A 15868-nucleotide genomic window follows, 5' to 3' on the forward strand; every position below is an offset into this window, starting at 1 on the left:
ACAGAAAACAATGGAAAAGTTTCCACAGGATACATTAATGTGATTAACCCACTGGGACATGTTTGTTGTTCAATGCTTTGTGACTTAGGCTGCAACCAATGATAGATTTTGATTTGTTGTTTTGTCTGTTAAATATCACAAAGTGGTGAAAAATTAGCAAAAATCCTCCTCAAATTCTTTATTTGGTCCACAATCCAAACATAATAAATTGTCACATCTACCAGAAATTATTCAACTTCAAGAAGCTGCAAATTGAGAAATGATTTAATCAGTAATCTAAATATTTGGTGATTAGTTTAATAGTTGATAAATCAGTGATTAATTAAATTATCACTTGCTGGTTTACCAGCAGCATCTACAATAATGTCTGAAAAAAATGTAAAAATTTCAACTAATTTTCCAAGAACACCTGATTTCAGTAACTTCTGTGGCTTTTACATGAAGTTTGTCTGTTTGGTTTTGCTTTTTTAAGTAGTGGGAATGTGGGAATTTGCAGTGGATGTGGACGTTTCCAGAAAGTGCTTGTGTTTTTTTTCTCAATCTGTGTGTGTTCTCATAAACTGCAATGCATTGAGCTGTCTCAGATTCAGATACTCCTGACAAAATATTTGACATGTAAACGGTGTTAACACTCATACAGGAGACCAAACACCCATGGATTTCAGGGCAAGTTCTCTAATCTTCAATCATTAACCTTGATTGATATTACACCAATTAAAAAAGTCAGATTGTGAAGTCCAAAGTAAATGTAATAAGAGAAACCGGTGTCCATTTCCTGACCTGTTCTCCTGCTCCAGGTCATTCAGGACCCTCTCTAGCTCTCCTTTCTCCTCCGTTTCCATGGAGATGAGGATCTGGGCGGGGCTGCGGGGCTGGCTGAGAGGAGAGCCTTGGTTCAGAGACTGGCAGTAGTGCTGGATCAACATGTGCTCGTCATCGCTGCAACCGCACACACACACACACACACACACACACATGCATGCACACGCGCACACACGCACACACACCCAGACAAACCCACCAACAATGGGCAGACAATAGAGGCACATTCACAGCCAGGTAAACGCCAGTGCACGTATGCATACACACACGCACACGCACACACACACACACACGCACAAGAAAATGGAGAAAAAGAAAATCAGCAAGGGAATGAAAACAGCAGCAGTGAAACAAGACTGCAGCAAAAAGAAGAGTTGGAATCTAAAACACAGCAGGGACAGAGAGAGGGGCAGCGCCGTCGTCTCTACAACACATTTGTCCTGAACTCTATTTGGAACGCTGCATTCTGAAACGACTCAATTGGCCACGCTCTGCCAACTCTGACCGATCACACACGCTGCCCGGGGTGTTTGGGAGGATTTTAATTAGGCCAGGTATTTAGATGCTGCTGCCTTCACTGCACTGCTTTCAGCTGAGGCAATCTCCCATTCAGAATACTAAAAGAGCTGCAGATATGTGCTATTTGAAAACAACAAATCCCCTTCAAGATGACTGCTGACTTGAAAGTAAAACTCATTATGGAGAGAGTTCTGGTTAAAATGCCCCTAGATGCTTTCTACTCATCTTTTTTGGTTCATCGGCTCAGCAGTTATGTTGATGTGCTACACTAGAGCAGCTCCACAACTTTTAATTGCAGACTGTCCGATTCCATCAGCATCTATTATTATTGACAACCTTTCAAGTTATTGTCCCTGAAGGAATGGAGGACGTACATGGAATAGAGAATAAGACATGAAACATAAACACACAAACATCTTTGGAGTTGATGTTGCTGGAGTAAATATGACATATAATTAGTATGAGCGTCTACTTCACAAACCTCATGTACGAGTCATTATTCATCTTAGAATTATCAATTTTTTTTCTAAATGTATTTCTTTATAATAAAGTGTAAATTGGTCCTGCCTAAAAATGCTTGCTTGCTGGTAACTACAATTCCTTAACATGGAGACAAAGAAATGGAGAACAGTAATGCTTAAGTAGGCCAAGATGGTAATTTGTACACTTCAGACTTTAAAAACAGTACTAGACCTGGAAACATTTTTTCTGTTCCTCTCTCTGCACCCTGCATAACTTTCTTTTTAAATAATCACGTGAGTGGATACTAGAGAACATTTTCTAGGACAGGAATTTAGAGAAAGGAAATGTCAGGTGACGGATTTACAGAGATTATCGACACACATACAGACGGGTAGAAAATTAAAGGAAAAACCTGAATGGATAAGGTGGTTTTGGGTCAAACTGCAACAGGTCTACATTTACATCTATGGGGAAGATTTCTGTAAACAGGGAAATGAAGTTGGCAGTGCACACTTAATAACCACAATTGTTGTGCATTAGTGTGATGTGTAATAATCCTACAATGTGAAATTATGTGCAATAAATCGTGCAATAATCTTTTACTCCGCAATTCCAGTGCAATATTTATTCAATATTTATCAAAATATAAATGCACTATTTTAATACAGACTTGATTTGTAGGTATACATACTGTTTCCTAATTTCACTGTACAGCAGTGGTTCCCAACCTTTTTTGACATGTGATCCCATTTTAACATCACAAATTTCTGGCGACCCCAGACATTCAAAATGGTGCCATTTGTTTTTGCTAAAATGAATTTGTTTTTGATCATGTAATAGTTTGCTATACTATGTTGCAAATAAACATTAATTTTAGATGACATTTAGGCTATATAATGTATATTATTATGGACGGAGACAGAAAAGCCAGGTGCACAAAGTGAGAATTTTATTTTCCTTGGCCAGGATATGTACAGTCAGCCCAGCTTGGATTTACAAGGCTGACAATTAATACTGAAATAAACAATAACTCAAACTATGAATTATGAAAGAGCTGCAGCATCTGAAACTGACCACAATGAACATTTGAAAGATAAACAGTACCACAGTGCTTCAGTTTCAGCTTCACAGTTTGTCATGTCTAATGTATTGGGATTATCTCTCTCAACTCACCATATATTTTTTATCAGTAAATTGTTTTTTTTTTTTTTTTTTTATCATCAATTACTAGAAATTTCAGGCGACCCCATTTGAATCCCAGGCGGCCCCAAGTGGGGTCCCGACCCCAAGGTTGAAAAACACTGCTGTACACACAATGACAATAAAGGCAATTCTATTCTATTCATTATGTAAAGAAGACAGAAGCTACTCTTCATTGGGTGACTCACAGTATCAGTGAAGAACATCAACAATTACAGAGGGAAATTACTGCAAATACTTCTTAGTACACAACAGCTGGAACATTTAGACCTGGATGTCTAGTCTCTGGAACTTAATGTTCCCTCCAACTGTTGACTGTCTGAGTTTCTGGTGTGATCTATAGACCTGCAGTGATAAGGTCAAAGATGTGAAAAGAATTTTACATGTTATTTTTGTCTGCAACTACATGTCTAAAGTTTGGATATGTTCTTTTGTAAATATGTGGTTATGTGTTGAAGCAATGAAATAAAACTGCAAGTTTTGACCAGCCAGAGTTACAGTAATAGTAAGGCTACAGTCACAGTCACACAATTTATCGTTAAACTAAATTAAAATTAAGCATTTTCCAAAATAATACAACAGACAACACCTACTACACCGTCTACAGAAGAATCCCTTCTTTGTGGTGTCTCATCCTGATGTTTTCTCGCTTTTTTTTTTACCTCTTAAGGGAGAATTCTTTCCTTAACCCAAAGGTCGAAGGGTGTTTGATGCTGCACAGACTCTAAAGCCCCTGGATTTTTGCAGTAAATTCATCCAACTTGACTTGGACAGTATATATGAAGAGTAAAGTAAAGTAGTACAGCAAAGACACTGGGCTCCACCTGCATCTTTAAAACACCCAATGAGGGAATATCTTTTATTAGAATTGCGTTGATTCTTCTGGGATGGTTTACTCATTTACAGAATCAACACTGAGGAGCCCTAAAGCTCTGCTGGAGGCATGCACTGACCTTACTTCATCACATCATATTATGAGTTTTATCTTTAATTTGTCACCCATCTGTATCTGCTTACACAACGATGCTAACACGTCATCAATACAAGTGCGAAGAAGGAATCTGTTTTCATGAATATAAATACTCCCTTTACATCAATTAGATAAGAAGAAGAAAATCTTATTCCAGATGTGATGTGAGATGTGCTGATATTAACTGGTAATACCAGCCTTTTCCCATTTAGGTAGAAATCAGAGAGGAAGCCTGAGTCCAAAATGCTATGCACATGTAAACACAACCATTGACACACAGTATCACAATCAGCCAATGAAAACAAAGAAGACAGAGGCAGTTCACACACAGCGGGCCAATCGGTGAGTGAGAAGGTTGGCAAAACAAACAAAACAAAAAAGCGGTTCTCACATGCTCTCATTGGGTGAGATACTGTCATTCAGATAAGAGCCATTACGATTCTCCATTTCTGCTAACCTGCGGAGGGGGAAGAAACAGAGCAGTCAGTCGCAAAACCAGACGGTCGAGCAGTTAGCAGACACTGGAGGGAAAATCCACCTCAAAACAGAATCCATATCTTTTCTTTGCGCCGTTCGAGTGGGAACATGCAGATTTGTATCTCCAATTACTCTAATTGTGAGCAAACAGCAGCAGGAATAATAAGAAAATTTGGTGAAGCACATGATGGAGCTTTTAACGGAGATGAACATTGTTAGTGTGTGATCGTTTTCTCTAATGAAGATGAAACGTTAAGCAATATCATCTCTGTTCGTCTCATTGTAACCGGTGGAATCTACCCGTTTTACAGATTTAGTGACGTGTAAACCGAACGCTCATTTTGGTAGAACTTGTGCAGTGGCTTGTGTATCCGACTTACAGTAGAATTTTTTGGGCATTTCATCTTACTCAAAGCTGTGTATTTGTGCTGTGCCCCCCCAGCCCATTCAATTTGATTTCAAGATAAAATGAAACATTTACCGCTAGAAAAAAACTGATTTCTACTGAGGGGGAAATTGAAAATATTTTTATCAAACATGGCAAACGTCTTTGATGCTGTAGATGTATGACTACTGAGCTTGATCTGATTCTGATAGTGATATGATGTTCTCCTCTGGATGTTTGTTGTGTTACTGATTTGTGTATGTTTTGCAAAAGAAAAAGTTTAATAAAGAGATTTCTAAACAAATAAAAAAAAAAAAAAAATGAAAGGTGTATATGTGCAGCTTTAAATAGTAGCTAACCTAAACTACACTGTATAAAGTATAGAGAATATTGGCATTTGTGTCACACATACAAACAGTCCCACATTAAATCATGTTGACTGACTAGACTTGGGTTAATAAATATATTTTCTCATTCAGATGAGATTAAAAAACACCAGTATTAATTTTTGAATATATGCCTTTCGTCTGGATAGATAAAAGTGTAAAAGTATTTACTGTGAATGCTTTGGGGTCAATTCTATAGGTAAACATCATCATTTTAAAAGGGCAACAGGTTAGAGGAGGCTGAAATATCCCAAAACCGAGTCATTAATCAGTCAATTTGGATTCAGTGGATGGTTGTTTATAAAATAAGTGATTATGTTTTATTGTGTTTTTAATGAGATGATTTCCATATTTACAAAAACTAAAATGCAATTTCAATTATAGTCAACCCTGATGTGTATACATTGTCCCAATAGATGGAGCTGAACGATAAAGCAATAGTTATTGTAATATATTTTAATATTGTGAATATTATGAAATATTATAATACAGTATATAATAATATATATTTTTCTTCTGTCTTTAGGGTTTACTTTGATTACATTCTTACTTAAAACGCAACAGAAATGTTATCATTTTACTTAATTTTACATGAATAATATCACGTTCTGACGATAAAGAAGAGTTTTGTCGTGTAGATTAAGAAAATTGGACTTATTTAATTTCTTTATTTAAATTAAAAGGAAAAAGGTTAATAAAATGTATATTTTTATCTTTCTGTGTCTCATTATATTACACAAATAACTTGACTATAAAAATGATTTGACATTTATTGTGATAATTATCAATAGTGAGTGAAATAAAAATGTTGATCTCAATAACATTCTTGACCCTTCTGTCCAACTCTACATCCAGACGATAAACAAATAAATTCTGGTGATCTGAAAGAAAAAAAAAACTGTCCAAAATATAATCTTCCAAAACTCTGTCTGGTCATTAAATTGAGTCTTATAAATAAGCTGTGTTACGACTAACGACAAAACTTTTAACTGCTTCATCTTTAAAACCAAACGTCGCTGTGGTTTGAGCGTCTGCCCAGAAAAAAGGGAAACGGTTTCAGGGTTTGTGTGGTCTGGCTGTGAGATTTCCAGCAGATGGATGGGGGGGACTGGCATCTGCCCAGGCTGGTGTATTTGTACTCATAAGCTGCTGCACGATACAGAAACAAGCGATAACCTGGCGCCCCGGGAACCATCAGCTCAGTCGTAGTTTAATTATGTTACTTCTTCACCCTACCACCTTCCTTTAATCTGTTGGATAGTATCTGGAATCCGCCAAATCCGGACGCGACGGGGGCTGAGAGCACAGAGAGAGTGTGACTCAGCATGTGTGTGTCTGCCAGCATGTGACGGCCGTTCGGTGTGCGTGTACGAGTGTGTGTCTGTGTTAGCCCTGAGGCAACGGTGTCAAACTCCCTCTGCCAGGGATCAAACACTCGGCCTGTGGCGCAGACCTCACACTGACTCCGCTGAGCGATGCCCAGAATGCCCGACTGACTGATTAAATGACCGATTGATCATCTGCGTGATTGACTCTTTGTTTGATTGATTTGACTGCTTCTTGTCCCTCAGCGGTGGGTCTCTCGGAAGAGTTAGAGTCACTGCAAACTGAAGGAATACAGAAATATTTTGATGAATAAGCTCTGATTAACTCGCTGCAATAGTATTGACATGTTTTTCCTCCGTTCCGAGTCCAGTATTGATGAGGCGCACATGCAGGCGCACTGAATGCTACAAGCAACATTTCCAAAGCATTAGCATATGCACAGACTAAATACTGGACTCTGAGTATATAACGCTTATTCACCAAAAAGTCAATGCTTCACTTCATCATGTCAACATTTAAATTATATTGTATGCAAAGGGATATCTTGACATTTTGGTTAAGCCTTATATAGTTTTTCACCTTTTATATCACCTCACAAAACCTGAACAATTGTCCTGACCTACACAGCAAAGGTGCTGAATAGGTTCTTTATATGAAAATCCTGGGAAAGCTCATGTGCTTTAGGGTGAATTCAACATTTCAAATAAAACAGCACAGGTTTCAGGCTTTGATTTAGTTTGTCAAGGTATCCCTCAGTCAATAATCGTGCAGTAATTGCTTTTGGAGCACTTGCATAAAAAGCAATAAACATCCTAAAAACAAGTTTCTCCTAAGTGTAACATGTATGTTATGTTAATCCTTGTGCCTCACTGGGGACATTTTTTGTCTTTTCAACTGAATAATTTTAGCTGTATTAATACATATGTTGGATATTTTGTTCTTCCTTTAAATCCTGGAAGTTCGTTTCCTATAATATGTCTGAAATAATGTATAGTTAAAAGGCTTTGTGCTAGGTGTCCCTGTTTAAACCCATAACAACTGCTAGCTTTGATCCCACAGGCACTGCAGAATAAAATCATGCATTCTGTAGTATTAAAACCCCCAGATCCGCATGTAGTTTTCACTATCTTTCATCAGACTGAGTCATTTTCTAATGTTTATCCTATGGGGCAAATTTATGCTGTTTTCCTGAGCACTGTTCCTTTATTGTGTAGGCAACCAAATGATGTATGTGTGTTGACATGTGCAATAGAGAGTGGATTGTGTGTGGTGATGAATCTGTCTCCATGTGCAGTTAAAAACTAAAAATGCATCAACGTGTACGAATCACTGATATATATATATATATACAGGGTGCTTGCTCTTCTATTTTTCTCTCCATTTTTTCCCCCAGTCCTTGACTTTATGTACTTTATACGCTGAGACTGTACCTGTTGTGTGTTGTAGAAAATTTCATTTTAAGAAACGCATGAATGAATGCATAATTTAGAGTAAATTATGTTTTACTGACAGAAACGTTTTCAAAATAAATGAAAATCACAAAAGTGCATCGATATCACAAAGAACAAGTTTCACTAGAATTATTCCTAGAATCAACCATTAGTGAAATCATATCCAGTTTTTTTAGATGCTTTCCTTATGTATTTCTTAACTTACAAGATTATATGCCTTTGAGAATACTCTAAAATTCTACTATGAGAGAAACTTTTTCCATACTTTATGAAGACTTTCATACAAAATTGCAGACTTTTCAAGGTGTGGAAAACAGCATTTCAAAATTCCATACTTTTGTGCAAGCACCCTGTATAGAGTAAAAAGACGTCTTTCCTAGCACGCTGTGATTTCATTTTCTGTGTTTTTTTTCATCTATTTCTTCCCAACAACAGTGACTTGATGTCAAAAGCTGCCAATTGAATGGTCGAAATTCTAACGAAAAATGAACATTTAATATTCATGATCAGGACTGATAGTGATGAACAGATTAAGCCAATGAAAATTGAAAAATAATGGTAATAAACTGTATAATATTTATAGTTTAGCAGAAACTTTTCTAAAGTGAGGCACAAGGGTTAAAGATGCTGTATTTAAATCAAAATACTGTAGAGGATAGATGCTTGGCAGAATTACTAAAATAAACCCATCTGGTTGCCAACAGGAAAAAGGAAAATATCCTTTAACACCATCTGTCATTTGTGTTTTGTGCAATCTGCCTGAGTTTATTTTAACATCATTCTGCTGTTAATATCAAACCATGGTGGGTGGAGAAACTAACACTGAGAATATATAAAGATGTTCTAAAATAACTCTGTACTAAAAGCATTTGAGAACACCTCAAATAACTTCACTGATACTTATACTCGACTTTTAGATTGATTAAGTAAAATGAACTTAAAAAACATGTTGATTGAAAGTTCTCAGAACTGCGTCAGCACAGAATTAGGACAACAGATCCCATGTGAATAAATGGATGCATGAACACAGTGGGGGAAGACAGACATCCCAATGCTGGAAGTGTGGCGTGCTTCAGCATTTTCCCCAAATTCATTATTCCAAATCACATCAATCAAGCTGTTTCTGGTGCCTGGAAGAGCTCTCTGGAGGAGCCATTATCTGCAAGACTCATAGGGCCGAGAACAGCAGCAGGGAATGCAAAAAGTAGAGCATGGGGAAGGTTACTTTCACATGTCCTGTTTGCAACACTGTGAGTTTATACTACAGATAGATGGAAGTTGGTTACCGGTTGGCGTAGTGCTCAATCCGAGTGTGTGTGTCGTCATGTGAGAGCTGAGGAGACGATCCAGGCCTGAAAGAGAGAGAGAGAGAGAGAGAGAGAGAGAGAGAGAGAGAGAGAGAGAGAGAGAGAGAGAAAAAGGAGCGATGAGAGCGAAGAGCTAATGAATGCAACCAGGGACTCATTAATCCCACTACACACGCACATACGCACATGCACAGGCAGCATGAATCCACAGGAGAGCAATGAGAGCGGCAATAGACAGAACACGGCACAGATGTGTAGCGGTATGAAATGCTCAGTAAATAAGCTCTGCGCTTGTAACCTGCACTGGCGGCTTGGAATACATCTGCCTTCACTTCAAAAAACGACTCGAATCTAAGATCTCACACCTCGTCTGCTGCAGGAAAGATCAGTATTTTGACATCATTAAGCAGCAGGAGTCTCTAAGGACTGCAGCAACTTTCCTGAAGTGTTTTAGTCCTTGAAAAAATTGGATTTGACTCTTTAAAGTCCTGAAAACTTCCCTTTACAAGGGCACCTTAACATGTTGAATATTTTATTAGTTAGGTTACATGTTAAGACATTAAAAACTTTATGTTATGTTAGTTTATGGAGCTAATCCACAAAGTAACAAAGGTAAAATGTAGGCAGTACTGAAATTTAATATAAAATCATTGCATACTTGCTCTAGATAAGAGAACATTATCCTGTTGAATTTTCATTAGTTATAGACTAACACATGTTATTCATAATGTGCCAGGATTTAGAGCAAAAAAATCCTACAAATGCACTTTTACTTTTCTAAATCATATTAAAAAGGGGGCTCAGTTGTGAAAAAAATAGCCTTGTTTCTGGGTAATTACGCTTTTTTTTTTCCAAAAAGAATTACAATCAAGCATGTTTTACTTACAAAAGCAATCTCATTTTAAGAAAACTTATCTAACTTTATCTTTATAACATATTGCAGCTATTGTTGAGCTACTTTTAGCCAGTAACAAGCCTAAAACTTTTTTGTTTATTTCTTTTTTATGGAGTGAGACCACTTCTCATTTTCAAAATATGACATCTATCATATGCATTTGTGTTATTGTTGCTTGTAATAAATGTAGGTGTTTTAACAGTATATTTTTCTTTTTAAGCAGATTTATTTTTGCTTTCTGTTCTGGCTTTTTTCTTTGCCGTGTGAGATCTGAAGTATATGTGATCTCAACTAGTTTTTGTTTTCATTTCTCGTATTTACACAGATATTTTGCAAAATAAAGGACCTGCAGGATGATGTGGGGTCAAGCAGCAGCTACAAACAAAATGACACTTTAAAATGAACAACCAATGAGTGAAGGTGACTGTGTGTGTGAGAGGTGAGTGTGTGTGCTTGTTTGCTTGTTTGTGGAATACCTGCATGGAAAATATGTGTATTCCTGTGTGTGTGCGTGTGTGTGCGTGTGTGTGTGTGTGTGCGAGTAAGGTACTCACGCATGGTCTACGGGCCAGAAGTTGATCAGAGTGACAGGACTGCAAGACAAAAAAACGTGAGATGATGACACAAGAAGTGGGAGGACGTCGCATGACAAGGCATGATGGGAGCTCTAGTATGAAAAGCAGGGGAGTGGAGGCAGGGGGAGCATGGATACAAAGTCGACACGAACAAGACAGTGTGTGAAAATGTGGATAAAAGTGCACAGGTTCAGTCACACACACACACAAAGGCACAAACCATTACTGTTGATAGAAATTGATTATTGATTGACCTGCTTGATTCAGTGAGGATTAACGTGTGGATATTTTTATTCATCCAGCAGAACAAAGAGCATTTTCAGAAATAAATAGAAGCTCATCTGAACTCAAAGTGCGCTTACATGTTTGCGTTTCTTTGGGCCTGATTTACTAAAGGTTTGCGCCTGTAAAAACGTGCGCAAACTTGACTGCCCACGCAAAAACACGTTGAAGCTTATCTACTAACGGCACACCGAGGTTTGTGCCTCTCAAATGGGCAAAATAACACATCAATAGCACAACCCATTTAGCGTGTTTGCCCTGATGAATATGCAATATGGGCGTTTCTGCCAGAACGCGCAAAATTGTTGGGAGGAGTAAATGCAAATATTTATTTAGCGCGTGCAATGTGATTTAACAAACCTGAAACTGATTGTGGTGGTTGATTTTGCGTTTATATTTAGCGTGTCTGAAAGGCAGGTTTTAACTGGCACAGCTTCACACATAACTGGCTGCAGGTGTTATAGCGAGGAAGCCCATAGGCATAAGCAAAGGCAACACACAGAACCAATCTGTTCTTTTCACATCAACATTTTTGGAATGACAGGAGAAAAAAAATAATAATTTGAGACATTTGGCCCCCCACTTTATGGGCCTGCCTCCCATGCCCGGTTCCACCTCCACCAGTGGCACATTACCAGGCCAGGACCAGACTCCTGAGAGATGTCTCTCTCTTGCGCGCGCATAAGAGAGATGAAACAGGATGGGTTCTAGCGCTGCACAACACACACACACACACACACACACACACACACACACACACACACAAACAGCGCTGTCCACAGTGTTGTGACTGGACTCCTGGACTGGCTATATAAGTGGATGTTTTTTTTTTTTTTTTTTTTTTTTTTTTTATCATGCCCACAGACTTAATAGTTTTCATTCACCACACAGAGCGACATAAAGAGAAAAGGTATTTATTTCACTAATAACACACTTCACCACTGATAAACAACAACAGAGAAATACCTATTCACCCCTCTGTGTGGAAAAAGAGCAACATCATATTCATTAGTGCTGGTGTATCCCAGAGCAGTTTTTACAGTGTACTGTCTCCATGACAACCAGTAGCGCATGCAAAATCCTCATTTAATTCGGGTGGTCTCCAAGACTTTGCGCCTGTTGTCATTTGCGCAGGCAGTCTTAGTTGATCACCCATAACACGCAAATCAATAGCATGCACATTTTTAGCGCGAGCAAGCCCATTTGCACCCATTATTTGCAATCTTAATAAATCAGGCCCGAAGTGTCAAACAATGTGAAAACACCACAGAATTTAAGAAGGCGTATAAAAACCTGAGTTTCCAGAGATACAATAACAATGAACTGAAGTACAACAGTAATTAAATTATTAATATTTTTTGTAATTTAATGACTAACCTGTTCTTTTTTATGGACTGTATACACTAGCTGATTAACCAAGTCATGTAAAACTGGGGTAGGACAATATAAGCTTGGCTTCTTCCTATTCGTTTTCAAACATAGAATATTGTTACAGAGACACAGTGACATAGTTCTACATTGTGTGACATTTGTTTTTCTTTTTTGGTTGATTTATTTCCTTCAAAATATTGGAGTGTCCTGCTTAAATTGTTAATCTATCTATCTATCTATCTATCTATCTATCTATCTATCTATCTATCTATCTATCTATCTATCTATCTATCTATCTATCTATCTATCCATCCATCCATCCATCCATCCATCCATCCATCCATCCATCCATCCATCCATCCATCCATCCATCCATCCATCCATCCATCCATCCATCCATCCCAGACAGTGGAGTCAACAACAAACCAAACCACAACGACAAAGTGCAAAGCACACAAGAAAAAGAAAATCACACATTTTGTGATTTTCTTTTGTGTGTGTTTCTTCTGTCTTTTTTTCTTGTTTGTGTGATTTTCCTTTTCTTGTATGTGTTTTTTCTTGTTTGCAAGATTTTCTTTTTCTTGTGTGTGTATCTTTTTTCTTGTTTGCCTCATTTTCTTTTTCTTCTGTGTGTTTTTTTTCTTGTTTGCGGGATTTTCTTTTTTTTGTGTGCTTTGCGATTTGTTATTGGTTTTTGCCCTTCGGGTTCCACAGTAAGAATGTGTGTGTTGGTTTCTGCATTTTAAGACACACATAATTCCATGTTCATGCTTCCTTCTCAAACCTTTCATCCACATCCACACAGTGACATTGTTTTACTTCTTAACACCATAGTGAGGATCTCTCAGAGCTGTGTTTCAAATGTGCTGACGTCCTGTTCTGCCCAACAACACCCACTGTCTGGCCTTGAGTGAACAGTACAAAGATGTTCATCATTCTGCTTTAAGTGCCAATATATTCATTATTGATTTATAGCCTTTAACCTGAGGATACATTAGAGATTTAGATTTCCATAATAAACTAATCACCGTGACTTTTGTTGATGTGAGGCTAAAAGAAACATCAGAACAGATTTGATCAGCTTTTAAGAGCTTATGATAGGCTTATCACTACTTTTATCTGCTGTTTGTTACTGTCAGCAACAAGATATTACAATACAGCAGCGCCAAAAATATGCTTGTGGAAATAAACAAAACAAAGTCAATTCTATTATTGGTTCACCTACAGTCGTATTTCATACATAAATAAATGACTTTTCAATACACAGCATGTAATATGCTGCTACAGGTCTCATTTATAATATCTTTAACCTCATAGCGCAATTGCCTAAGTCATACTCTATGTGGACAAAAGTATTGGGACATGTTGAATTCAGGTGTTTCTTTTCTAACAGGGGTCTGGGATACAAAACAATAATGACAAATGTCATAATACAGTTTTATATTGTGATAAATATCATCGCATTGGTTAGTTTGGTTTAAACTGCTATCTTTGCTTCCAAAATGCATCAGAGATGGTTTTTACTTAATTTCTATCGACATTGACTTTGTTTTTGCAATTCTTTTTTTTTATCCATGAGTATGATTTTAAATGTTCTACTTCCAAATTTCTAAAATATTTTTTGTGCTCTGACTGTAAATGACAATTTTCTACCACAACTAACCATCTATCATTAAACTGTAAATGGTAGATTTGTGGGTGTCACATTGTAATAAGCTTGGCTGATATGGAAATATGTCAGTAAATTAGCTTTACCCAATGGTTCACAAACCTGTTTTTGGGTCATAAAATAAGTCAAAATTTGGAACATATACCTGGACAAAAATTAATACTTTATATGCTAGATGTTTAACTCCCTAGATCTGATGATTTCTGTTTTCGTGAAAGTTCTACATCCTGTGTGAAACATTTGTACTGGTATCAGCCCAGAATTCGGCGATTATTGCATCGCATCCCTAGTAGACATATCAGTAACATTCATTTTGCAGTTTTACATATTGTTAAATAGGTGTGGATGTATTAGCTGACAGGTTCTGTTTGTATATGGAGTTTTGAGATTCTTTTATCTTTTCAGCTCCAGGCGGATCCTCAAATGCATGCTAAGTGTGCTGTGAGCTAACTACTTAGAACTAATTGCTGCAAAATATCATGCCATTTCAAGATGTAATTTCTAAAGGCAATTTTCTTAGTTTGATTCCAAGCTTAGAAAGTTTAGGAACCCCTGCTTTTCTGTGATCCAAAACGGCAGGCAAGTAACGAACAAAAGATGTGTGGTGTGGTTGAATGATTGCTGTGCTATTGTTAAATCTTAGCGTTTATCCTGGGTTTACTGTGTTAACCTGTAAAGGACATATGATGACAGTGATTTGAAGCCAAATGAAAGGGCTGTTACATTGAATAAAATGACACATTTTCCTGAATATTACCTGAATTATTTACATGTACTGATATTGATAGGATTAGCGGTTCAAGAGTTATTAAACACTTTAGATCAGTAGATGCTTTTGGTCTTCAACAGGTTAATATAGTGTACATCCACAAATCATCACAATGGCCAAGTGGTTTTTGGATAATACAAGAAATTACACTTCTAAAACATTACGTGCCATGCTACTGAGGCAGGTATCAGACACACACTTACATGAATAAACAAACTAAACATGTGCTGTGTAGGCAGTAAATACACATTATAACAAAGTAGCTGGGACCCACTTTATACATACACTTACGAAATAACACACATTGTCACAGGCTGTTATTAAACTGTAGCAACACACACCTACACATGTGTTTTCATGTGTGTATGCACATACTGCTGACTGGTATTTGTTTAAAACTCTGTCTGCAATCCTGTGACTAAAAATGTGTGTCCTCTAATCCAGGTCACACAAGTAGGAGTGTCTCGGTGTGTAATAAAATCTAGTTTGTTACCATGTCTGCCCTTGTGTGTTTGAGTGTGGGGGACTCACGTTTCCATGTTGTCTCCCTCTAGAATGGTCTGGACCGGCAGGTAGCCCATGCGTGGGTGTTTGGCAAAGTAACGCTTGGTCCTGAACTTGTTCTTCAGCACCTTGGCAAAGTCCCTGACATCCTCCCCTGATGTAGTCTGAAGAGAGACGAGGCACAAAGGTGGCTTTGTTCACTCGATGGGAGTGGGGCAAACACACACACATACACACACATATACACACACACACACACACACACACATACACACACACACACATATACACCTTTTAGAAAACCCGGCTCATTTTTTTTCAAGCCCTTTCGACTTCATTCACACAGCGAGAGAGTGAAGTTAATGGCCTCATTGTCAGGTCTGAGTGTGTCATTACAGTTACAAGAAAAAGGAAGCAGATTTATGACTGAGCCAGGGCTCCTACATCTTTATTTTAGCTCGGGGCCCAGATAAAGAAATCAGTTTAACCCTCTCTTTG

General features: G+C 37.6%; 1 protein-coding gene across 13 annotated transcripts in view; it reads right to left on the minus strand.

Moving 5' to 3' along the window:
• dmd (dystrophin) overlaps positions 1 to 15868 on the minus strand; it is a 348302-nt gene that overhangs the window by 14160 nt on the left and 318274 nt on the right. For 11 of the 13 annotated variants that reach the window (XR_003937328.1, XM_030154578.1, XM_030154571.1 and 8 more), the window contains 5 exons: positions 15398 to 15534; positions 10755 to 10793; positions 9285 to 9350; positions 4365 to 4430; positions 781 to 939 (listed from right to left, as the gene is read on the minus strand). Coding sequence is in view for 12 of the 13 variants with exons in the window: in XM_030154578.1 (XP_030010438.1) it covers positions 781 to 939; positions 4365 to 4430; positions 9285 to 9350; positions 10755 to 10793; positions 15398 to 15534 (467 nt within the window). In the remaining variant the exon portion in view is untranslated. The remainder of the gene's footprint in view (positions 1 to 780; positions 940 to 4364; positions 4431 to 9284; positions 9351 to 10754; positions 10794 to 15397; positions 15535 to 15868) is intronic. The other 2 variants (XM_030154557.1, XM_030154543.1) reach the window with 1 other exon arrangement.

Source organism: Sphaeramia orbicularis, chromosome 2 (genome assembly GCF_902148855.1).
Source record: "Sphaeramia orbicularis chromosome 2, fSphaOr1.1, whole genome shotgun sequence".
Lineage (NCBI taxonomy): Eukaryota > Metazoa > Chordata > Actinopteri > Kurtiformes > Apogonidae > Sphaeramia > Sphaeramia orbicularis.